Below are 24,579 nucleotides of genomic sequence, written 5' to 3'. Positions count from 1 at the left end.
TGGAAATCTCTAGAAGCCAGTGCTGTGAAAATACTCTATTTATTAAAGACTGGCAGAAGGAGGTAGGGTTCTAGGTTCTGTACGGGAAACTGAGTCCCAGCTCTAGGGAGGAAGAGGGGATAGGGGCCAGCTGGCCACCTGGGAGGGGTCACAGGTCGGTGGCCGGGCCCCAGTCGTAGCCGTCTTCGTCAGAGGACTCCATGTCTCGAGCTCGCGTGAACTTTTTCTTCAAAGCTTCCTGCCCGTATGTCCTGGGGATCAGGAAATAGAATAGAGGCTGTGGGCAGGGGACAGGCAGGGGCCACCCTTACCTGAGGCTGACTCTGCGGGGCACAGTGGGTGTGGACAGAGATGAGCAAGACTGTGCATTTAGGGGTCAAGCCTCGTTAACGAACTCCTACACATCCTTCAAAGCCCCAGCCAGTGTCCTGTCCTTCAGGAGACTTTCCCAGTCAGTCCTCGTAGGAAGACAGCATCTGCTTCTTTGGCCCTGACGACATGGGGGTCGGAGTGACCCTGTCTGCTTTCAACCCGCCCACTGGGCTGGGAACACCATGAAGGCACAGCTTGGTTCTCGGTCTCATCACCCCCCAAGCCTGAGTCCCAGGAAGAGGGCCGAGGGGCCCCAATCTGGACTACGGGGGGCTCTTACCGCATGCTGTCCTGTCGCCACTGACCATGGGGGGAATGGCCATCCACCTTGGAGGGGGAGAAAGGAGGTCAGCACTTCCCCCAGAGTAAGACAAAGTAGGGTGTAGAGGACCCCCATCCCAGCTTCCCACCTTGGCCCCGGTGGTGCTACCCATGCTTTCTCCTTGCCCCACACAGGTCTGCAACTCCTCCGATTTTTAGTGAGAAAATGGGGTGGGACAGAGAAAGGCCTTGGCTGCCATCCCCTAGCCTGTCAGCAAAGGGGGAAGTGGGTTCCCAGCTGTAGAATTCTTCAGAGGGCTGTTGTTAGGAACTCATAAATAAATCCGTGTATGGAAAGTGCTCAGGATAGTGCCTGCCCCAGAAGCAAGCTGCCGTGGACAGTTGAGCAGGTTGGATACTGCACAACTCCAGGGAAGCACCATTCCAAGTAGAGACCTCACAGATTTGTACATTTTTATATTTAACAAGAGACAGTCTGGAGGAAGGGTTGCCTCTGTCGAATTTATAAAGGGCACTGCAGAGGCTGAGGCAGCCTCAGTAAGAACAAATGCTATATAAATACTTGTTGTTGTTAAACACCCGACTAGTGTGGGCTGGGACTTGGACGAAGTGCATTGAGTTTAAACAGCCACCTTGTGACGTCAAGATCCGTCCATTTCATTATGTCCCAGATAGGGAAATACAGAGGTTACAATGTTTGTTTTAAGTTGTTCAGTGACTCAGTGGCTCAAATACTCTAGGTCCGGGTCTGAGACACTGATCTGATCAGAGAAGCTTCTGTTCGTTAACATCCTGGTGGCAAACAGGCTCCCCTGTGTGTCCCAGCCCCACCCAAGACCCCTGCCAGGCCGTCCCCCCCCCCCCACCACCACCGCTGTCGCCCGTGCCCTGCTTACCTGGGCCCCTCGGGGACCCGGGGCTCTCCCATGATCCCCCGGGCTCTGAGGCTCATCCGCCAGCACGGGTTCCGAGGACCGGGCCAGAGCTGGCGCCGGCGGACCCTCGTCCACGTCCGTGTGGGGCCCGCCCTCGCCATCCGTGTAGCCCTCCCCGTCTGTCTCGTAGTCGCTGTTGACCCGGCTGTCACAGCTCAGATCCGCAGAGCTGTCGGCCAGGCCTCGGTGGGGCAGGTCCAGGTTGCCCTCCGACGAGTTGTCCGGCTGCGGGGTGGGCGTGGCCTGGCTGAGCCAAGACCCCTCCCCCTCCTCCCAATCCCACCCCCCCGGCCAAAAGCAGGTCCAGACCGTCACCTCAGGTCCGACCTTGGCCGTGGACGTGCCCCAACCCCCCCGCCCCGGGTACCTGGTCCTCGGCCGTCCAGATGGGCCGGGTCTGCTGCTCGCGGATGACGGCCTTGAGCTCCCGGTACCAGGCGTCACTCGTGCCATGCAGGGGGATGGTGGCTGCGGGGAGGGGGCTTCAGCGTGGCCGCAAGTGCGCGGCCAGGACCCACCGCCCACGCAGCCTCCCCCCCCTCCCCCCAGCCGTCCGCCTACCCGTGAACAGATGTTCGCTGTGCTTGCGTAGCTTCTGGGCTTGCGCGTAGAGGCGGCGGGTGCTGCGGCGGGAGGCGGGCGCCAGCCACTGGCGCAGGGCCTTGAGGGCCACGCGGCTCTCGGGGGCGCAGAAGACCACGATGGGGTAATATTGCACGTAGTTGAGGCGTTCCACCGCCGACGGCGTCACGTCCAAGAGCGCGTGCTTGTTCTGCGCCCAGCCCGCGGCGGAGGCGGAGGCGGAGGCGGGGGGCGGGGCAGACGGCAGGGAGAGAAACACCCAGAGACGGAGCCGACAGGTCAGGAGGCAGGGGAAAGGTCAGAAGATCAGAGGTGGAGATGGAGGGTTGGGGTCAAGGTGGACCCTGACCTCAGGGCGCAGGCGAGCGCAGTGGGCAGGGGCTGTGACGGCCCAGGGCTCGCCACTGTGTGTCTCTGTCCCTCTCAAGCCCCGGCATCGCAGCACCTCCGAGAGGGGCGCCGCGGGGGTCTGTGCCGTGCAGCCTGGCCGGGGCGGGAACGGGTTGGAGGCCTGGGCCTTGGTTTCCCAACCCTTGAAACGGGGCACAGAGCGGGGCCCTGCTTACGTTCTCGGCGATCACACGCACGGTATCCAGCTTGATGATCTTGGAGGGGCTGTCGGTCCTCGATACGCTGTCTGTGGAGGGAGAGGTGACCGGCGGCTGCGGAAGGGCGCTCCCTCCCCTCGCCGCTCAAATTCTCGGGCCTACCTGCCCCTCCCCTGCTCAAGAACCCACCATGGCTGCCCATCACCCCGAGGGCAAGTCTAACAGCCACGAGCCTGACTCGCTGCACTCAGTCTCCCTCCTGACCGTGGCCTACACTGCCGTGGACCATGTGGCAGATGGGAAACAGCCTCAAGGACGTACGGTCACTGGCTCGGGGTCACGGAGCCGACAAGCCGCAGGGCAAGGAGCCCGATGTGGTGTTTGTGTTCCAGACAGTAGCTGCGCCCCGCTTGGCCCCAGCCTGGCTCGGGCTACGTCTGCTGCTCTCCCATCCCCCATCCGTTGTGTAGGACTCGAGATAGAGCCCTGCCTCCTCCAGGAAGCCCTCCAGGACAGCCAGGGGCTGATGGAGGTGACATGCCCTGCTCTGGAGGGCCCAAAAGGAAAAGGGGGGGAGTGGGGCAGAACCCTACCTAATTTATTTTATTGTTATGTGCAGAACAGGGACACCTGGGGGGCTCCGTCGGTTAAGGGTCTGACTTCAGCTCGGGTCATGATCTCACGGTTTGCGGGTTTGAGCCTCGTGTCGGGCTCTGTGCTGACAGCTCAGAGCCTGGAGGCGGCTTTGGATCCTGTGTCTCCCTCTCTCTGCCCCTCCCCTGCTCACACCCTGTCTCTCTCTCTCCCTCTCTCTCTCCCTCTCCAAAATAAACATTAAAAAAATTAAAAAAAATAAAATGTACAGAACATAAAACTCACCATCTCTAAGCACACAGCTCAGCGGCCTCAGGCACACTCACACTGTCGTGCAGCCGCCCCCGCCATCTGTCTCCAGAACTTTCCATGTCCCCGAACTGAGACTCTGTCCCCATGAAACACTGGCTCCCCACCTCCTGCCCCACCCCTGGCTCCCACCATCTACTCTCTGTCTCTGTGGGCGGGACTCCTCCAGGGATCACGCGGGACGTGTCCTTCTGTGCCCGGCTTCTGTCACTGCTCAGTGTCCTCCGGGTCCACCCACGTGGTGGCAGGAGGCAGGACGTCCTTCCCTTTTATGGCTGGATCATACTCCAGTGTGTGGGCGGACACTGTGTTGATCCTTCACTGTGGCTAATACTGAGAACGTGGGGGTACAAGTGCCCGTTTGAGACCCGGCCGTTACTTCTCTTCGGTATGGACCAGACGTGGACTCGCTCGCTGGGTCAGACGATGACTCTGTGTAACCGAGGAGCTGCTCGTAGTTTTGCACAGTGGCCGCCTGGTCTCACGCTCCCCCAGCCGAGCACGAGGGCTCCCGCTTTCCACATCCTCACGGACACTTGCTATGCTCTGTTTTGCTGTGTCACACTCTGGCCCCGTCCCGGGCCCCGCTTGGCCTCGCACTCTGGTTCTGATCGGCACTTCCCCGGTGACTAGTGATGTTAAGACGACCTTGCCCTCCAAACCACACGCCGGAGCCTCGTCCTTCCGCCAAGTTCCCTCCCCACAGACCCTGCCTCCCCTTTTGCTGTGGGGAAAGCCCCCTGAAGGCTGCTGAGCCCTCCGGGGCGGCGAGAAAGGGCCTCACCTCCTGAAATGCTCGCACCTCGCACGGGCACGAAGACCATTCCCACACTCATCCCTCCTGCCAAGCACAACCCCATTTGAGAGACGAGGAAGTGAGGTCTCAGGGCAAGCCACCAGCTCAGGGTCACCCAGCCAGGAGGAGCAGGAATTGCCTGGAGGTGACATCTGCCCACAGAACGGCCTCGCTCGAAAGCCCCGGCCAGGGAACGCTTTGGCAAGGAGACCGTGTGTGTCTGCAAGAAAAGCCCCTCCGCCCTCCTTTGGGGGGCTCCTGACCAAGATCGCCACCCCACGGGGCTTTGATCTGATGCTGTATTCAAGGGCATCCGCTCTGCAAACACTTCTCTCCGCTGGAAAGCGGCCACAGTGTGTCAACCAACAGGTGTGGCTGTATCCCAACAAAACTTTATTGATAGGTTATAGGTGGTGAAATGTGAATTTCATATCATTTTCACGTGTCACATCACCTTTCTTTTAACTTCTCTTCAACCGTTTGAAATGTGTAGATACCATTCTTAGCTGGCAGGCTGTATAAACACGTAGCTGATGGGCCAGATTTGGCCCTCGAGCTTTAATTTACTGACCCCCGCCCCCCCCCCCAGCTTGTTTCAGTAGTTGTTCGTGAATTTTTGGTGTTCTCGGGGGAATAGTTGTCTATCTTGCTCAACGCTGTGTCTGTAGCTCAATAAAGGAAGGGGCAGGTGGCACGTTGGGTTCATCGGCAATGGCTTTGGCAGTGGCTGCCGGGCGAACTGTGTTAAGAAGGATTCTGAGGCTCTATCCAGACAAAGAGCGCATGATTGGCTCAGGACGTCTGGCCCAGGCCTTGGAGGGGGCGCTGGTGACTCATCTGCCTCGTGCCCGCCTGCCGTGGCTGTTTTAACTCTTTCCCGAAACAGCAGCAGCGGCAGCCCCCTCATCAAGCTGCCTCGGCCCCCGCGCTGGGGAAGAGGTTGTGAAATCGTTCCCCCAACAAGGCTGCTTCCTTACCTGCGATTTCGAACTGGTCGGGCATCTCCGCAGTCAACTTCTGCATGGCAATGTCTGCCACGGGCCCCAGGATCACCACCGGGCGCTTGAAGCTGGCTGAGGGGCAGAGAAACGGCAAGAATCAAGATCCCATTTGCAGCAAAGACCGCTAGACCCAGCGAGGCCCATGGCTGCCCGGCTAAAGACTACATCTCCCAGCGTCCCCTGCAGGCAGCAGGGCCACGTGACCACCTCCCGGCCAATGGGGTGCAAGCAGAATTGCGCGCTGTTCTGGGTTGTAGCCTTCCAGGAAAGATAGGATCCCTGTTCACCTTCTTGCCTCTTCCGGGCTGGAATGGTCTTGGACCACATCATAAGGCAGAAAAACAAGATGTGAGACCACCCTCCGTTACTTACACCCGGGCTGTGACTTAAAAAGAAGCTCTTTTCTGCTTCTGCAGCTCTTACGTGGGTTGGGTTATAACATTGAAGTCAGTAGACAGCAAACTACAACCCGTGGGGCCACATCCGGCCCACTGCCTGTTTTATAAATAAAGTTTTATTGGAACACAGTCACGTCCACTCATGTAATGCCTCTGGCTGCCTTCGTGCAGAGTGGAGTCGTTTTGAAAGAAACCACACGGCCCCACAAAGACTAAAATAGTAACTGTGTCTGACCTTTTGCAGGAAGAGTTTGCCAACCACTGGACTGATGGCTATATCATTTTAGCCATGAGGAAATGGGCACAGAACGCACAATGGCAGGAGAAAAGGGAGTAGGCAGCCCCCTCCTGATACCCCTATTCCCATCCCTCGGAAAGGATTTTTTGAATTTTTTCTTTAAAGTTTATTTTTGAGGGGCACCTGGGTGGCTCAGCGGGTTAAGCGCCCAACTTCAGCTCAGGTCATGATCTCAGGGCTCGTGAGTTCGAGCCCCACGTCAGGCTCTATGCTGACAGCTCAGAGCCTGGAGCCTGGTCGGATTCTGGGTCTCCTTCTTTCTCTGCCCCTCCCCCGTTCACACCCTGTCTCTCTCTCTCTCTCTCAAAAAAAAAATTAAAAAATAAACTTAAAAAAAAAAGTCACCCCCTCCAGCCCCCACGAACCCCCTTCTTGTCCCTGGATGAGCCTGTTCTGTACGTTTCACACACGTGGACTCACACCCCGTGTGGGCTCTGGGGTCTGGTTCCCTTTCTGAGCGTCAAACATTCAGGGTCCGTCTGCAGGGCAGCGGGTGTGGGCGCCTCGCTCCTGCTAGTGGGCGGGGCAGCGACCTGCGCGTGCGCGGTGGACACGTTCATCTGCGGACGCGCGCGTGCGCGGTGGGCACACTGTGTGTATCCCTTCGTCTGTCGATGAGCAGGTGGGTTGTTTCCACGTTTGGGTCGTTGTGAGCCGTGCTGCTGCTGTGGACACGCGTGTTCAGGCTTCGGTCTCACGCCCGTTCACAGTATGCGTGTATTTCAAAGGGTGTCTGTTCAGCGCCAGCTGACACCCTAGAAAGGGCAGCGCCCACGGAACGCCCGGGCGGCCACCGCAGGCCACGTGTGGCCGTGGAGCCCCTAAAACGTGGCTGGTCTGAACCCAGATGTGCCGAGTGCAGAATACACACCAGGGCTTACACACACACAAGAGGGTGTGAAATATCTCACCGACTGCTTATAATTGGGTTATCTGTTAAAATGATACTTTGGGTACGGTAACAAGGTAAATTGTTTAAGTTACCGGGAAGCACTTCTTTTCGAGATTGCGCCTGTGGCTTGCGGATCTCTACCGGAAAAGGAAAGGAGCCCTTTCCTGTTTCCTTCGGCACCCTAAAATAACCCAAAATGGGTATTTTGGGTGGGGGGGAGAGGTTAAGGATGGGGGCTTCCGAAGCCTGGACGCGGAGGAAGACTTGTCCAGAGCTTCCGACAGCCTTACGAGCCCCCCTCCCCTCGGCTCCCCGCCCCTCGGACCCACCTTCTCGAAGCACCACGCGTTCATACGGCGGGTAGTGACCCTGCCTGGTCAGATCGGACAGGTCCTCGCGGCTCCGATGGGTGGTCTTCTTGGCCCCTCGACGGAGACCCCGCAGCCGCCAGAACTCGGCCCGCGCGTTGGAGCCCGAAGACGCGCCCGGCCCGACGCCCACGGCGCGCTGGGCGGCCTCCAGACTGGCCAGCTGCTCCGCCCTGGGGAGGAGGGGGGGGGGGTGGCTGGGCACGGAGGGCGGCGGAAACCCGGCCCGGGAGCCGGGAGGCCGCGCCCGTCTGCGGCGGGGAAGCCGAGGCCGAGGGGCGACGCACCTGCTCTGGTTGGGGATGATGCCCCGCTCCTGCTCGCGGAGGTCGCGCCCCATGCGCGCCGCCAGCCAGTGGCCCCCGCGGGCGCGGCTCTGCCCGGGGCCGGGGTACAGCGTGTCCAGCACGTGGAAGACGTCTCCGCGGGTGAAGCCCAGGCCCGACGGGGGGCTGGCCTCCAGCTCGAAGTGCGTGCGGATGTAGAAGGAGTCGCCCACGCGGGACTGCACCATTTTCCGGAAGACTGCGGACCGGGGAGGCTTGGTGAGCGCCCAAGCCCCCCGCCCGGCCCCCGCCCGCCCGGCCGCGCGCGCACTCACTGTCCTGCTTCCGCTGCGTCACCAACTCCACGTCCTCGCCCGGCGGCAGCCCCAGCAGGAACTGCACGGCCTCCTCGCGGGTCAGGTTCCGGAAGGGGACGTCATTCACCTGCCAGGGAAGGGGGCGTGGCATGGGCCGCGGCCACGCCCCACCCCGGCCGGACAGGCGATGCCAGCTCTGCTGGGCACGGGCCCACTCCCGGGAGGACAGCAGGGACAGGTCGTGACCCAGCCAACGAGGTCATGACACAGGCAGGGAGACGTTAAAACGTTCAGATGTCCAGGGGCGCCTGGGTGGCTCGGTCGGTTAAGCGTCCGACTTCGGCTCAGGGCACGATCGCACGGTTTGTGAGTTCGAGCCCCAGGGCGGGCTCTGTGCCATCAGCTCGGAGCCGGAGCCCGCTTCGGATTCTGTGTCTCCCGCTCTCTCTCTGCCCCTCCCCCACTCTGTCGCTGTCTCTCAAAAATAATTAAATGTAAAAAAAAAAAAAAAATTTTTTTTTTTTAATGTTCACATGTCCCTGGGGGTGCTGCGGGTCCTGGGGGAGGACACACAGGCCAGGACAGACTCCGGGGCCACCCAGCAGGCCGCCACACCCACTGCCGGCTGCCCCAAGTCACCTGCAGAATCTCATCTCCCGCCTGGATGCCCTGCCCGTCGGCCGGGCTGCCCTCCTGCACCCCGGACACGAAGATGCCCACGTCATTGCCGCCGGCCAGGCGCAGGCCGATGGTGGAGCCCTTGGGGAAGCGGACCACCCTCCAGTCGGGGCTGTACCTGCAAGGGGAGGCAGAGGCGGGGTCGGGCCGGAATGGGTGGAGAGGGGGCGCGCTGGGCCTCCCTGGGAGAGCCCCCACCCCCTCCGGGCCTCAGTTTCCCCACAGCCTGGCATGGCGGCCCCACCAACACAGGGACGCAGCCCCGGGATGCGCGAGTGTCCGGCTGGGGGGGGCTCTTTTCCCCGGGGGGACGTACCCACGGTCCTCCCTGCTCTGGCCGCTGGGCACCCTGTACATGTCATAGCTGCTTTGCCTGGGGGAGTCTGAAAGGGAACAGCAGTGTGTTTTCCAAGCACGCTGACTGGTCTAGCCGCCACGCCTCAGCCTTAGGGTGTCCCTGCCCCACGGCGCTGTCACCCAGCCCTCCGTCCTTCCCAGGGAGCTGCCCCTGACCTCTTAGGCCCCTGCCCCCCTCTCCCGCCCTGCCTGGCACAACCTCACTGGTTGGGATCAGAAAAATCAGAAGGATGCTCAGAGTCACGTCCCTGCCACCGTCCGCTCACCTGTTTCCGAGATGGTTCTGGAATCCACTGAATTGTCCCGCCAAAGCGGGGGGCTCTCCCTGGAGGGGGAACAGATTTGGGGTGAAGTAGGGGCGGATGCCGAGAGGCGACTGTGGCAATTCTCATTTATTTGCACCCAGATTCAAATTCTGGTTCTGCTCCTTTCTGGCTGGGAGACCGTGGGGCCGCTGCTCTCTCTCTGAACTCGGGTTCCCTCCTCTGAGCCCCGGGGACGGCTAAGTCAGGGCCACAAGTAGGCATGGCTCAAAATGAGGCAAACCTGTGGCCGATGGTCACGTTTATGATTCTAATTAGTGAAAAGCGATAGAAGGCGATAGGGTCTGAGTGTGTGCTCCCCCCCCCGCCCCCCGCCACCGCCGTCCTAACCCCGGGGGTGGGGGGGATGGTTTGGGAGGTGGGGCGTCTGGGAGGCGAGGCGATCAGGGTTAGGTGAGGTTGGGGGGGGGCAGGAAGGGGGGGCGGGACCAGAGTGCCGTCTCTTCCACGTGACCACACTCGGAGAGAAGCGGGTGGTTGTCTGCAGCCCGGAGGGGAGCCCCCAGCAGGGACCGCCAGAGCCAGCACGGTGACCACGGACCTCCAGCCTCCACAAACCCCCCCCCCCCACCATGTGTGGTATTGGTCATCACAGCCTGAGCTGCCTGAGACACACACGGGAAGGACGGTCCCCTGCAAAGCCAGCCCGCTATTAGCACAGATGAGTTACTTTCCAGACCCGGCAGACGCTTCCAAATAAACACGTGCGGGTGACTCTATACTTTTGAAAGAACGTCAAGGTCACGGGGCGTCTGGGTGACTCAGTCGGTGAGGCTCTCGGGTCACGATCTCGCGGTCCGTGAGTCCAAGCCCTGCGTCAGGCTCTGGGCTGATGGCTCAGAGCCTGGAGCCTGTTGCGGATTCTGTGTCTCCCTCTCTCTCTGCCCCTCCCCCGTTCATGCTCTGTCTCTCTCTGTCCCAAAAATAAATAAAAGTTGAAAAAAAAAAATTTAAAAAAAAAAATTGTTTTTCAAAAGAACAAAACACGAAGATCACGCCGCACGTTAGCATCTGACAGTCACCCCGTGAATCCCCAGGGCACGGGAAAGAAATTTGGAAATACCAGTCCCCTCCCCACCTCCGCCTCCTGGAGCGGGCTGGCACCCCAGAAGCCGGTCCGGCCGCTCGGACCCACGGCTCCTCCTGTGTGCAAGTGGGACGCCGGGAAAGGTCATGCAAGAGACCCTCCCCCCCGCCCCCAACCCTCTGAGAGATGCCGCCCTGTGTCGCTCCAGAAGCTGGCGCTCCCGTTACCGAGCGTCCCCGAGCCTGGCTGCACGGTAACAGCCGTACGAAGGAGCAGGCGTTCACTGTGGCCCAAGCACACACGTGTTGCCTCCTTCTGTCACTGACACTCAGCACCCCGAGATCTGGGGCTCTGGGGTCCCCTTCCCGGCCGAACCAGCCCCGGGGACCCGGGAAAAGAGCAGCACAGGAGGAACCGCGTGCTGAGCTGAGGTTAAGAGAAGCAGCTTCTGTCTCGGTCCGTATTCTTAAGTCTCTGTGGGATCATGCGCTCGGGGGACCCGCGAGGCCCGGAGTCCTCCTGCCCCCACGGCTGTGAGTGCGCCGGGGATCAGCCATCCCCAAATCCTACTGCCCTAGCCGGTGCCTCGGCTGTAGCCTCCTAAGACCCAGAGATCAGAGGCACCCAGCGAACTCCACATTATCCGTGTGGGATAATGTTCACCGGCGTTTCGAGCCGCTAGGCTTTAGGGAAATTTGTTACCCAGCCACAGATAACGGATAGACCCCTGCTTCACAGGTGCCGAAGGCCTTAGCGATAATATACCCATGACCTAATCCCCATGGGCTGGGCACTTAGGTTTTGGTTTTTTAATTTTTTTTAATGTTTTTATTTATTTTTGAGACAGAGAGAGACAGAGCATGAACGGGGGAGGGTCCGAGAGAGAGGGAGACACAGAACCGGAAACAGGCTCCAGGCTCCGAGCTATCCGCACCGAGCCCGATGTGGGGCTCGAACCCACGGACCGCGAGATCGTGACCCGAGCCGAAGTCGGACGCCCAACCGACTAGGCCACCCAGGCGCCCCTGGGCGCTTCTGTTTTTAGGCATGGAGTCGTGTCGCCTCAAAATTCCTGCGCCGAAATCCTAACCCCCAGCATCGCAGAATGTGACGGTACTTGGAAATACGGTCGCGGTGGATGCGATCGGTGGAGAGGAGGGCCTACCGGTAGGAGGAGGGGAGGCCCTGATCCCGTATGACTGGTGTCCTTATACAATGGGGACGTTTGGACCCAGAGACAGACAAGATGACGTGAAGACATCAAGAGGAGGTGGCCACTTACGAGCCCAGGACTTGCTGGAAGCTACCAGAAGGTAGGAGAGACCTCCCCCCCCCGCCCCCCCCCCCCCGCCTCCCCGCCTCCCCGCCCCGAGCCTCCAGGGGGAGCGTGGCCCTGCCCACACCCTCATCTGGGACTCCGGAACCGTGAGACCATAGATTTCTCCGGTCCTAAGCCACCAAGTCTGGGCGCTGTGTTATAGCCACCGCAGGACACGAATGCAAGGTCACTGCCCCTTGTTCCCGTCTGTAAACATCATCATAACGAGCAAGCACCCTCCAGTCCCTGCACACACCCATGGCTACCTTGCCCCCAAGAGAAAATCCCTAAAGGAGGACTGAAGGCGAAAATGGGTTCGAAATTGGATCGAAGTCGAAAATGGCGGTGGGGGGGGGGTCTTGGAAAATTCCGCTCCGTCTGCTTTAAGTCGATCCCTACCAGGCTCTCCCGGTCCCAAGAACCCAGAGCCACGTACTGGGGGCCAGGAGGACTATGTGTGGACGGGGGAAGCCTCTTCCAGGCAGGCCACCAGGACCGCACCCTCCAGTCGGAAAAGATATGCCCACGTTCCATTCCCACTCAGCCATTCTGGCCGACAGGGGTACGTACTCGGGGGAGTCGGTCCAGCTGGCATCAGAGCTCCGCCGCACATGCTGGGGTGGCGGTGGCACGTGGGAGGGGGGCGCCTGGGACGTTTCTGAGCCGAGGTCTGAGATGTCTGCGGTGGAGAGGACGTCCCATCAGGCCTGCAGCCCGCACCGCAGAGGGGGACGTCAAGGCCCCTCTAAGCCAAGGGGCCTAGACCAGAGTCTGGCTCAGCCAGTAAGCCCTCACTTCCTGTGTGGCCTTGGACAAGTGTCTGTCCCTCTCTGAGCCTCACAGGGCCAGGCTCACGTGCCCTGCTAGGCCCCGCCTGGCCTCCTCGGCCTCCCCTGCCCTCCGCTGAACCCACAGGGCCTGCCCTCTGGCCCCTCACCGTCCAGGAGAGAGCTGTCGCTGTCACTGACGGCCGGTGGGATGTTCACCAGGAACTGCCCTCTGTCCCTGAGCACCAGCAGAGTCAGCGTCCCTTCTGACTTCTCGATCAGTCGCCGTGTGTCACTCAGAGACAGATTCTCGCTGGACACGCCATTGATCTAAAAGGCCCGGGAAGGAAGACAGGATGGGAGTTAACACTAGATAGGGGATACTAGAAACAGACAGCTTGGTGGGGGCACTAGAAACACACAATTGCTAAAAACAGACGTTCTCAAGAGAAAATGATCGTACGGGATCCCTGCTGTGAGGAGACCATGCCTAGAAGTGACTCCTACAAAAACTCCAGAATTCGGGCGCCTGGGTGCCTCAGTCCGTTAGGTGGCCAACTCTTGATTTCAGCTCCTGTCATGATCCCAGGGTCGTGGGACTGAGCTCCGCATCAGGCTCTCTGCTGACGGCACGGAGTCTGCTTGGGATTCTCTCTCTCCCTCTCTCTCTGCCCCTCCCCTCTTTGCATGCACACATGCACGAGCGCTCTCTCTCTCTCTCAAAAAAAAAAAAGAATTCCAGAATCAGCCAATTTTCTGAGGGGCAGGGGAGCTTTGGGGGAAAATTAAAAGCAGCCTGACTCCCCATCTCCCTAGAAGGGGAATTTCTCAGGAGACGCTAGAAACAAACATTAGGAACAAGTCTAACTAGGGGGGGCCTAGTCAGTCCATAGAGCGTGAGTTTGAGCCCCACGTGGGGCGTGGGGCCTACTTAAAAAAGAAAAAAAGAAACCGGTCTAACCAGGGAGCAGATATGTAGATACCCAAAGATACTAAAAGCAGACAATCTGCAGGAGGGACTAGAAACTGACATTTAGAGGTGGGTTAGGAACATACAATTGGAGGGAGGACTGAATGCCCCTCTCCACGCACTCCAGGAATCCCTTTCTAACATTTTCCGCGGGGAGTGTGTTTGCATTTACTCTGGGGATGGTGAGTTTCTCACCCCCCCCCCTACTGAGCTACCCGTTTCTAGTGTCTGCCCCAAACCCCTAGAAACAGACAATTCCTGGGGATCGCTACAAACAGAAAACTCTCAGGACCCTCGAGAAGCTACCGCCTGGAAAGGGGTTGGAAATCCCACACCAGGAATCACTAGAAACAGATTTTCAGGAGAGGAGTCTAGAAAGAAACCAGCTTTCAGGCAGAGCTGGTCCTGTAAACCTGGCGACTGGCCCCGCCGCGGGATTCTGGGGATACTAGAAACTGACATTTGGCAGGTGGGGGCGGGGGGCCCTCTCTAACCCTTGGGAAGGAGGCAACTAAGTACAAATGGTTCTGGCTCTGCCTACCTGCCCTGCCAGCCCCTCCCCCCCCCCGCCCCCACCCGCCACTCCGTCTCCCTGTCCCGCCACCGACAGGAAGCCTGGGATCACCTGGAGGATGAGGTCGCCTTCCCGCAGCCCGCGGTTCCTGGCCGCCAGGCCCGACTCAGTGATGTGCTTGATGAAGATCTGACTGCCCAGGGTGACCCCGAACTCTGTAGGGGGGGAGGAGGGACACTGAGGCAGGGCCTGGGGTCTGGGTTGCAGAAGGTCCACGGCAGGGGCATGCGAAGGAACGGAGCCCAGGTCCCAGCTCCCCGACACCCTCAATGACATCCCGGTGAGAGTTTTCAGGATGTGACTCTTGTTATCCCAGTTACAAGGCAGCTGGGGCGCCCGGGGTGGGGGGTGGGGGGGCTCCGTCGGTTGAGCGCCCGACTTCGGCTCAGGTCATGATCTCGCGGTTCGTGGGTTCGAGCCCCGCGTCGGGCTCTGGGCTGACAGCTCAGATTCTGTGTCTCCCTCTCTCCGTTCCTCCCCCACTCACGCTCCGTTGTTCTCTCTCTCTCTCTCTCTCTCTCAAAAATACACATTAAGGGGCGCCTGGGTGGCGCAGTCGGTTAAGCGTCCGACTTCAGCCAGGTCACGATCTCGCGGTCCGTGAGTTCGAGCCCCGCGTCGGGCTCTGGGCTGATGGCTCAGAGCCTGGAGCCTGTTTCCGATTCTGTGTCTCCCTCTCTCTCTGCCCCTCCCCTGTTCATGCTCTGTCTCTCTCTGTCCCAAAAATAAATAAACGTTGAAAAAAAAAATTAAAAAAAAAAATACACATTAAAAAAAATTTTTTTTAATCACAAGGCAGGTGGCCGATGTCCCAGCGCCATTTGTCACATCATGTTTAGAATTCTAAGGCCAGGGTGCTGCTACTGAACTGAGATGGGGTCAGAGGCCACACGTTGGCCTTACGGAGGGAATTCTAGTATGGTGACGCTTCTATGGATGCCACAGCGTGTGAGTTTCCCGGGCCGGAAAACAGTACCAGTTTGCAATCTCATGGTTCTGGGCTCAGAAGTCCCAACACCCAGGCGTGGGCAGGGCCGGTTCCCCCAGGGCCTGGCTCCCCCGTTTCCCAGCTTCCAGAAGCCCCGCATCCTGGGCCCGCGGCCCCTCCTCATCCTCACGGCCAGCAGCTCGGGTCGGGGTCTGCCCATCTCTCTGCCCCCTCTCGTGAGGACCTCGCGAGGCCGCCGGGCCCCCGGGGACACCCAGGGTCACCCCCCCACCTCAGGGGCCTGGGCCTGCCCCCCTCTGCCGCATGAGGCCACAGGTCCCAGGGACCAGGACGGGGACGCCTCTGGACACACGGGACAGGGGGTCAGCGCGGCCACGGCGCCCCTTGGCGGGAACCGGGAGCCCCACTGCCGACGACACGGCCGACCTCACCTTCGCTGTCCCTCCTCCGCACCAACACGGACTTCACGGGCCTCATCTGCACGTCCTGCCGCGGCAGCCGCTTAAAGCCCGACACCAGGGCCAGCCCGTTGGCCTCAGACCTGCCCCCTGGGCTCCTGCGCCCGTGGCTGCCGGCCCGGCTCCGGCGGCCCGTCCTCTGCCGGCGGGAGCGCTCGCCCCAGGAGCGGCCAGACCCGCTGGATGTGTCCCCGTCGTAGCCCTGGCCGTGGTCAGCCTCCCCATCCGAGACCTGATGTCCCCCAGAGGGGCTGGCCTTGGCAGGCAGCTGGATTTTCCGGGGACGCTTCACGGTCTGTGAGAGGAGAAAGGGGGAGGGGCCGGCTCGAGGCTCCGCCCCGACCCCTGCCTTGGGGGAGCCCCTCTCTGGGCCTCAACGTCCAAGCTGTGAAATGGGGACAGGATTCCACCCGCTTGTAGAAGCTTCCACTCATAACACCCGCGGGCTGCAGGTGGGGCTCAAAGTGGGGGCGGGGGGAGGGCAGAGGTGCCCACGGGGGATGGGGGGGCTGCCCCGCCCACCTGGCCCCCACTCACAATGTTGGCCAACTTGGTGCAGGTTTTGAGTATCTGAATGGCAAAGGTGGAGGTGACGCTCTCCATGGAGACCCCATTCACCATGACGATGTGGTCCCCTGTCCTGAGAGAAGAGGGAGGCTGGGTCTCAGGGACGAGTCCTCACACAGGAGCCCTCTCCTCAGGCCTTCCCTGCCGCCCCCGCCATGTCCCCCAGTGCCCGACTTTGGGGCAGGCACCTCCCAGTCTACAAGGCCTGGTTCTAATTCGCTGGTGTCCCCAGGCTCACAAAGACATTTATCCTTCTGGCATTTATCCCTCAGTTTCCTCATCTGTAAAATGGGGCCAACAACAAATCCAACTATGATAATAGAATGCAACCAGGGCCCCTGGGTGGCTTAGCCAGTTAAGCGTCTGGCTCTTGATCTAGGCTCAGGTCATGATCTCATGGGTCCGTGACTTTGAGGCCCTTGCTGGGCTCAAACTTACTGCACGGAGCCTGCTTTGGATCCTCTGTCTCCCTCTTTCTGGCCATCTCCTGCTTGCGCTCTCTTTGTCTCAAAAACAAATAAACGTTATAAAAAAAAATTGAATGCAACCACAGAATGCAAGCTGTGATTATAAGTGTCTCCGTACCCCTCAATCCTTGTCACGCCCCCTGTTTCTGCTTTTCTCCCCCTCTTTCCCTGTGTTTCTTTTTTTTTTTTTAACGTTTATTTATTATTAAGAGACACAGAGCATGAGCAGGGGAGGGGCCGAGAGATGGAGAGACACAGAATCTGAAACAGGCTCCAGGCTCTGAGCTGTCAGCCCAGAGCCAGACGCGGGGCTTGAACTCACAAACTGCGAGATCATGACCCGAGCCAAAGTCGGATGCTTAATTGACTGAGCCACCCAGGTGCCCCTTCCCTGTGTTTCATAACGTCTCTCTCTCTCTCTCTCTGAAGCTGTGTCTCGATTCTGGACTGAACCATATCACCCGTCAGCCACTCAGGTCCCAGAACCGTTTTCCCAACAGAACGCCCAGGAGCCTACCGCTCCCAGCGGCTCAGAACACAGCGTCTCCTTCCCTGCGGCCACAAAAGGCTTCCAGGACCTTTCATCCCAGGAAGGCCATTATGACCCCGGAGACCTACAGCGAAGGACCAGGAAGTGGCTTGGGGAGGGTGACTCTCCCAACGCCAACCCTGTGCTGCTGGCAGCTCCGAGCCCTGTGTTGACAGAGCTGAAAGGCACCAGGCACTTTCCCCGCTCCTGGCTTTGGCCCACACAGCTCCCTGCTCTCGGCAGGCCCCGCCCCTGCCCGCACCCCTGCTGCCTTGATACTCACTGCAGCTGGCCCTCAGCTGGCCCCCCCGGCACCACATCCGACACGACCACGGATCCACTGGGCCGGTCTCGGCCACCAGAGATGGCAATGCCAAAGCCTCTCCGGGGGTCCTGAGAGAGGGGAGGAGACCTAGGATGAGCTTTTGCCTCCTCCCGTGGAGCAGCCCGGGATCAAGGTGGCACCCCTGTAGGCACCCACGCGGGGAGAGGGAGGCCTCACCTTGCAGAGTGTGGCCGTGTGCTGTTCCCAGATGGTCATCTCCTCCATGTCCAACACCTGACAGCAGAGGAACGGGAGGTGGGCTTGAGGCCACCGCAGGCCCACTGGAGCATGCAGGGGTCCCCCGCCCTGGGTGGGGAGCCCGGCTGTGACACTCCCCGGGTCCCAGGCCTGTGGGCAGGTTGCTACCTCCCTGGAGACCTCAGCTTTTCTATCTGCAAGGTGGATTTAGGTCAGGGGTTCTCAGTTAGGGACCACGCTGCCCCCCAGGGTACGTGTGGCAACATCTGGAGACGCTGGCGGTCATCACAATGCTGCCCAGCCCCCCACAGAGCGGGGAAGCCCCCCCCCCCCACAGGGAATGATCCAGGCCCAAATGTCCAGATGCCAAAGCTGAGACCCTCAGCAAACTGGTGAGAGCCAGTGAGAAAATTCAAGTGCCTGGGGCGGGGGGGATCCATGCCTGGGGGAGGGGGGATCGAGTGGGGGGGGAGGGGGATCCATGTTTGGTGGGGAATCAAGCCAGGCCTGCCAGGCAGAGGGAGCCCACTCTGCTCCAGCCACCTGGGGCCTCCTCACTGTTCCTCCGACCCCGGGGCCTTTGCACGTGCTGTTCCTTCTGCCTGAAACTCTTTTCCCCCAGATCTCCACCTGACTCCTTCCCTCACCTCCTCCTCCTCTCAGCTCCTGTGTTACCTTGCCCATGAGGCTTTCCAACCACCGGGTTCGGAACAGTAAGCTCTTCCGGCTCCACGGCAGACCGCCCTATCCACCCCTCCCCAATACGTGTTCCTAATTCGGAGAACTTGTGACCCCTTGACGTTCTCTTGGCTTTTTTGGTCTGTCCGTCTCCCCTCTCTAGAACATCCGATCTGGAGGGCAGAGAGTTTTGTTTGTCTCGTTCACAGTGGAGTCCCGGTTCATAGCAGGGATTCAGGAGCAATTTACTGAAGGAAGAAAGGAGGGAAAGAGGAGAGAGGAAGGAAGGAAGGAAGGAAGGAAGGAAGGGGGTGCTTTCCTTGTGTGGGGGGTACTTTACAGGTACTATCTCATTTAATCCACTCACTGAAGGGAGATCCCATCATCCCCATGTCACAGATGAGGCAACTGAGGCACAGAGAGGCGAAGTCACTTGCCAGGACAACAGCCCCCATAGAGGCTGTGGCTGGGAATGTGGATTCGGGTATTTGCACGCCCGTGATACAGATGGGGACTTGGCTTCTGGGAGTACAAGGCCACCCTCCAGGACACCCGGCCAGAGAAGGCGGGAGGAGAAGCCCACCCTCCCCCGCCCCCTCCCCGTCCCTTTCCTCTCCGGGCCCGGCCCCTCCCCCCCCCCCCCCCCCCGCCTGGTCGACCCGCCCCCTCCCCCCTCCCCCCGAGGGCACAGCAGGGGGTGATTCCTCCCCCTAAGAACCCCTCGCTGGCTGCCCCAGTGCCTTTTCTTAACGGATCCCGGGAGAGCGGCATTCCTGGCTCCCAGGGGGTGGGGGGAGGGGGCGAGAGCCAAACACCGCCGAGGGCGGGGCCTCCCGGGCACTCCCCGCCCCGCGGTTACCCGGGAGCTGAGGGCAGCGCTCACAACCCCGACTCAAAGCCCGCTGCCGGCTGCCTCAGTTTCCCCGCCTGCCAAATGGGCTACCCCCGCCCCCGGCGCCCTGGCCTTCAGGGCCGAGGCGGCGGCGGCGCGGGCCAAGGAGCCAGGCGGGAAAAGCAGAAAGAGCCTCGACTTTCCTCCTTTGCACGTTAGGAAGAGACACCGCGCTCCGCTGGCTGCGGATGAGAGACGCTCATCGTTTAACCCTGAGCGACCTTAATGTGTCACCGCTGTTATTCCCACCTTAAGGGAGAGCAAAGGAAGGCCCAGAGAGGCGCAGTAACTTGCCTGAGGCCACCCGGTGAACAGATGGACACAGGCGGCCGGTCTGGCACCCCTGCCCCTAACCACGGCACCCCTCCGGCCTGTCGCTTGTTTTTTTCTTCCGGACTTATGTTTCAAAGCAGAATCTTTGTACTTGCTTTGAGGTTACACTTTGTATCATTAAATGCCCTCCGGAACTTTGATTTCCCAGCCTTATTTTAAGACACAGCCCCAGGGAACCAGGGCCCCCGGGGGACAGGTGCAGGTGGCCCAGGCTTGCCCTGCCACCCCCGCCCCCCTCCCGCCCGGTGCAGGTTCACCTCCTTAGATATTAGAGACCTTGTCTACAACCCACGGGGCCAAGCCTAACCCGCCCCCCAGTGGCCCTCAGCTCCGTTCACCTGCGCGTCTTTGCCCTGGCAGTCCCCTGGGCCGAGAGACACCCCCCCAAGAACCCGCAGGCCGCTAGCCCTCGCCACTTGGGTCCCCTGCCTCCTCAGGCAGCCTTCCTGGGTGAGCCAAACTTCCAGGGCTCCCTGTCACGCTTCCCCGTTTTCTTTCTTAGGCTTGGATCACGGCACCCCAAACCATCTTAAATTATCCTGTTTAGGGGCACCTGGGCCGCGCGGTGAAGCGTCTGACCTCCGCTCAGGTCATGATCTCACAGTCTGTGAGTTCGAGCCCCGCGTCGGGCTCTGTGCTGCCAGCGCAAAGCCCACTTGGGGAGCCCGGTTCCCCTCCCTCTTTGCCCCTCCCCCACTCGCTCTCACTCTCTCTCAAAAATAAACATTTCTTAAAAAAATTAGCCAGTGTAATCATCAGCTTGCAAGTTCCTGATCTTCCCTCTTGGGCCCTGAAGGCGGGCTGGAGCCGTCTCTCGGGCACCCTGGTGATGGCCCTTGGCATCTCCTGGGCCCTGGTGAACCCCTACTCATCCTTCAGAGCCCCCGGGACGGGACGCTGTCTCTTCCTCCAGGAAGTGAGTCCTCAGCGGCCTTACATCCCTAATCATTGGAATCGGGGGTGTCCCAGTCCTGTGCCTCCCATACACCCCTCTAGTCTGGGGCCTGCGGCTGGGCAAGGCTGGGGACCCTGGGACCCCAGTCTAGTCCCCACGGAACCAGAAGGGAGACGGAGTTCGAGGAATGGGGGTGAATGGTGAGATAAAAGGCCTATTCGGCCAGGAACTCAACCGGGTGTGTCCAGAATTCCTAGACCCCTCGGTCAGCCCTTCACCCACCCAGGTGAGCTGTGAGGGGGCGGGGCCTGGGCCTTTATCCCCACCCCCTCCCCCAGGGAGGAGGAGAGGAGGAGTCACCCAAACGGGCGGGTCAGGTGGGTACCCTGTCACACAACCCCGGGCACTTGGCTCCCCGCCCCCTCCCCATCTCCGCCTCCGGGAACCGGGGCGCGGGGAGAGGGGGTAGGAGGGCCACAAATATGGGAAGTGGGGAGGGGATTCTGGAAGCTCCCCCCCCCCCCCCCCCCCGCAGCCAGGACGGAAGTTGGCGGGAACCAGAACTGCCCGGAAGTGTGGTCTGGGGCGAGCCACGTTCTCCCAACGGCCTCACTTTACCCCTCCAGGCGCGATCTGCCGCCCGGTGCGGCGGTTATGAAAGGGGTCAGCCAGAGCTCGGTCCCCGGAGGGTGAGGTTTCCCCCCAAATAGAGACAAGGGGATCCCCTCCCCCCAGCAGGTTTGCTCGTGTGTAAAAGGGGCTCAAGACCCCTGTCTCTGCCCGGTAATGCAAGTTAACGGCTCTGTATACAGTAGGCGCCCAATGAATGTTGGTTCCGGCCTCGCCGCATTCACCGGAGCCACCCCAGCCCACAAATGAAGTCATTGCTGCCGTCCCACTGTTGCTCAAGACTAACTCGGCCCGAACACCCCGCGTAAACATCTTTATAGGGCACCCAAGACGTGCCAGGCGCTAAAAACACGGTTTCCTCTTGGAATCCTTCCTGCACCTCCTTCCCGAGGAAGATGGCCCATTTGAGGGGCGAGGTATGGAGAGGCCTTGATTCACCGGCCCGAAGTTACACAGAAAAGTCAGGATTTGACCCCAGAGAGGCAGACCTTGGAGCACGGAAAGGCACTCCCCCCCACCCCCCCGAGACAGCTTTTGGAGACCAGAGGGCGAACGCCCCTCTCTGAGCAGCCTCGGGCTAGCCACCACCTTCCCCTGGGCCTCAGTTTCCCCACCTGTAACCTGGGGTGGTCTGGGGTCCAGGCCCCAGGTCGCAGACTAGATCCAGGTCGCGGACCCCAGCTAGATCCCCTCCCCCTCCCGTCCTCTGCGCGCTACTCGCCTGGAATCTCACCGCCATGGTCCACCCCTGGGCTCTCCAGCGCCCCTGCCCCGGGGCGGGGGAGAGGGGGGCCTGGAAACGGTCAATCGGTCCCCACCTCGGGGGTGAGGGAGGAGGCTAAGGACGGCTGCGGCGGAGAGAGCGCCGGGCCCTCGCCTCCTCCAGCCGCTCTGGGTCGCACCTGCCCCTCGTCCCCCGCCCCGTCCCCTGCCGGCCCCGCCCCCGCCCCGCCACGCCTTCGGGACCGCGCCGGGGCCGCCTCCGCCCCCGCAACACAGGCTCCGGGCTCCGGGCTCCGGGGTGGCAATGCCAGACCGGGTTTTCCACCCAGCCGGGCACGAGCCCGCCGTCGGGGCAGGACGCCGGCCGGGCGGGGCTGCAATGAAGACCCGGCAGGAAGTCCGGCCGCGCTCGGAACCGGCGCCTGGGACGGGGCAATCGGCGCCCCCCGGCACATTTCGAGGTTCCGCTGGGACATCGGTCGCACCAAAAGCAGGTTGAGTGCCAGAGACCTCCAGGGCGCAGGGCTAGCCTTCCTCAGGGCACCCCATCTCCAGGAAGTTCCCCCCCCCCCCATTTCACAGAGAGGAAACTGAGGCCCAGAGGGGTCAGAGACTTGGGCTTTCTGAACGTCCACGGCTGCCGCCCCAGGGCCTGGCCCCCAAAGTCAGCAGAGAGAGCTCTGTCTTCACACCCCACCCGGGGCGGGGCTCCCCGCGGAGGAGGGCGGGCTCTGGGGAGCAAAGGCCGGGTGGGGTGCGGGGTGGGTCTCAGGCTCGGAAGGTGAGATCTTGGGGTGACAGGACCAGGGTAGACACCCACACGTTCCTTGCTGCTTTGAATATATATTTAAACATTTTATTTATAGGAGCGCCTGGGTGGCCCAGTCGTTGAGCGTCCCTCCTTGGCTCGGGTCGCGATCTCCCGATTTGTGAGCTCAAGACCTGTTTTGGACTCTACACCCGCCGTGCAAAGCCTGCTTCGGATTCTCTCTCTCCCCCCCCCCCCCCCCCCCGTCTCTCTCTGCCCCTCCCCTGCTTGTGCTCTCTCTCTCTCAAAAACAAATAAATATTTTTTAAACTAAAAAAATAAACATCTTTTTAAAAAGTTGCTTAATGTTATTTATTTTTGAGACAGACAGAGCATGAGTGGGGGAGGGGCAGAGAGAGAGGGAGACACAGAATCCGAAGGAGGCTCCAGGCTCCAAGGTGTCAGCACAGAGCCCGACGCGGGGCTCAAACTCACAACCCACTAGATCATGACCTAGGCCGAAGTCGGACGCTTAACTGACTGAGCCACCCAGGTGCCCCCCAAATAAATATCTTATTTACGTATTATATTTATAATATAAACGTCATATTATTATAAATATGTACCCTGGGTCCCCTCTGTTCCTGTGCCCCACTCACGCCAAGGTCGAAAGGGCGAATCCGGGCACAGACACCCTCCCCAGCCTCATCCAGTCAGCTCCGGCAGAGAGGAATCCCAGGCTATGGGAAGGGCACAGAAAGGCAAAGAGGAAACCGAGGGATCAGGAGATGCTTTCTGGAAGAGGGAGCATTGCCGCTGGGGTTTTGAAGGGTGAGTAAGAGTTTGCCAAATGAACAAGCCAGAAGACACGATCAAAAATCTCTGAGGCCCCCAAAGCTGACTTCTTGTTCTCCCCCAAAACACTAATCTGGAGAGCCCAGGCCAGAAGTGGGCCCTCGAGCATCTCCAAAGGTCCCTAAGGCAGTAAGCTTTTGCAGAAAGCCTCTCTGAGCGCCTGCTGGGAACCTCAGGGCTGGAGGACAAAGCACATTTTCCCGGGGCGACGTTTGGCCACCGGGAGGCAGCGCCCCAAACGATTGTAGGTAAAACAAGATCAACCCCCTTTTTTTTTTTTTTTTAAATCGCTGTGTGTTTGTGTTAATGAATCACAGGAGAAACCTAACCGAGCTCCCCGCTGACACGCGCACCAGGGTGCCCTCAATGGCTCCCTAGTGCCCATCCGATGCCCTTTTGCTCAAAGGCAGGGTTTTATTTTTTTTTTAAGTACGCGCCGCGCCCAAGGTGGGGCCTGAACCCACGACCCCGAGTTCAAGTGTCAAACGCTCCACCAACCGGGCCGGGCAAATGCAGGGCTGGGAAAAAGGGCGTGGCCAGTGCGGCGCAGTTTCACAGGCCCGAGGAGCCGGCCTTAAGCCCACGAGTCCAGCCGCTCCTGACCGCCAGATGCCTTTGAGGAAATAAAAAATCTGCTTGTCATCAATCCATGTCATTCACACGTTCATTGTTTTATTCATCCGGTCGTTAAGGCGCAGCGAAACTGTTCGGGGCCAAGCACGCGAGCGGGAGCCCGCAAGAACGGACTTCCCATCTGAAATTGCAATGCCAGATTCAACCAGGAGGGGGCAGTGTGGGCACAGCGTGAAGGAGGGAGGGAAGGGAAGGGAGGGTGCTGTGGACGGTGGGGTCGCCGACGTCCTTCTGGGACGACCCTGTTCCGCCTTTCTGAAGGCCTAGAGGGAAACTGAGGCAGAGAGACGGCCTGGGCTGGGCTGAGGCCCCTCAGAGTGTGGCCGCCGGAGAGGTGGGAGCCTGGGGGGTGGGGGGTGTCGGGGGGGGGGGGTGTCACACAGGGGGCTTGGGCCCTCCCTGGTGGAGGCTGCTTTGCTGGGCTGTAGGAGGCTGAGGCCGTATCTGTGGTCGAACAGGTGTCGCTCCAACCCAAGGAGGCCCCGGAGCAGCTCTGCGGCCCGGCTGGCTCTGGTTGGTTCATCTGCATTTACGGAGCCCCCACTGTGTACACGCAGGACTGACGGGACAGACCCGGGAGAGCAAGACAACGACCGAGTCGTCACCCAACGTGAATAAAAAGTACAACCTAGACTTCTGAGAGCGTCAGCAGGGAGACACGACAGGGGCTGGGGGCTCAGGGAGGGCTTCCCGGAGGAAGGGCACACAAAATAAGGACTACGTTTAG

At 60.4% G+C, this 24,579-nt stretch overlaps 1 protein-coding gene and 1 long non-coding RNA gene across 5 annotated transcripts in view; one reads left to right on the top strand and one right to left on the bottom strand.

Moving 5' to 3' along the window:
• Positions 1-20: 20 nt before the first annotated feature.
• Positions 21-24,579, bottom strand: part of TJP3 (tight junction protein 3) — a 28,393-nt gene continuing 3,834 nt past the window's right edge. Inside the window, exons 1-21 of one of the 4 annotated variants that reach the window (XM_045491492.1) lie at positions 21,615-21,781; positions 17,445-17,501; positions 17,226-17,335; positions 15,917-16,019; positions 15,353-15,674; positions 14,024-14,127; positions 12,599-12,758; positions 12,232-12,340; positions 9,260-9,318; positions 8,953-9,019; positions 8,598-8,754; positions 7,977-8,085; positions 7,663-7,900; positions 7,337-7,548; positions 5,396-5,491; positions 2,738-2,808; positions 2,151-2,361; positions 1,957-2,057; positions 1,551-1,814; positions 653-699; positions 21-251 (exon numbers count right to left, since the gene is read on the bottom strand). In XM_045491492.1, coding sequence (XP_045347448.1) covers positions 149-251; positions 653-699; positions 1,551-1,814; positions 1,957-2,057; positions 2,151-2,361; positions 2,738-2,808; positions 5,396-5,491; positions 7,337-7,548; positions 7,663-7,900; positions 7,977-8,085; positions 8,598-8,754; positions 8,953-9,019; positions 9,260-9,318; positions 12,232-12,340; positions 12,599-12,758; positions 14,024-14,127; positions 15,353-15,674; positions 15,917-16,019; positions 17,226-17,335; positions 17,445-17,501; positions 21,615-21,632 — 2,718 coding nt within the window. In that variant the 5' untranslated portion in view covers positions 21,633-21,781 and the 3' untranslated portion in view covers positions 21-148. Of the gene's footprint in view, positions 252-652; positions 700-1,550; positions 1,815-1,956; positions 2,058-2,150; positions 2,362-2,737; positions 2,809-5,395; positions 5,492-7,336; positions 7,549-7,662; positions 7,901-7,976; positions 8,086-8,597; positions 8,755-8,952; positions 9,020-9,259; positions 9,319-12,231; positions 12,341-12,598; positions 12,759-14,023; positions 14,128-15,352; positions 15,675-15,916; positions 16,020-17,225; positions 17,336-17,444; positions 17,502-18,112; positions 18,137-21,614; positions 21,782-24,579 lie in introns of those variants that run through there. The other 3 variants (XM_045491493.1, XM_045491495.1, XM_045491494.1) reach the window with 3 other exon arrangements.
• Positions 21,896-22,648, top strand: LOC123605108. The gene is made up of 2 exons (XR_006715576.1): positions 21,896-22,110; positions 22,483-22,648. It is a non-coding gene; the product is annotated as an uncharacterized LOC123605108 (long non-coding RNA).

This window comes from Leopardus geoffroyi, chromosome A2 (assembly GCF_018350155.1).
Source record: "Leopardus geoffroyi isolate Oge1 chromosome A2, O.geoffroyi_Oge1_pat1.0, whole genome shotgun sequence".
In the NCBI taxonomy this organism is placed as follows: Eukaryota; Metazoa; Chordata; class Mammalia; order Carnivora; family Felidae; genus Leopardus; species Leopardus geoffroyi.
Note: the sequence above shows the minus strand (reverse complement) of the source record. Positions and strands in the feature narration are given on the sequence as shown.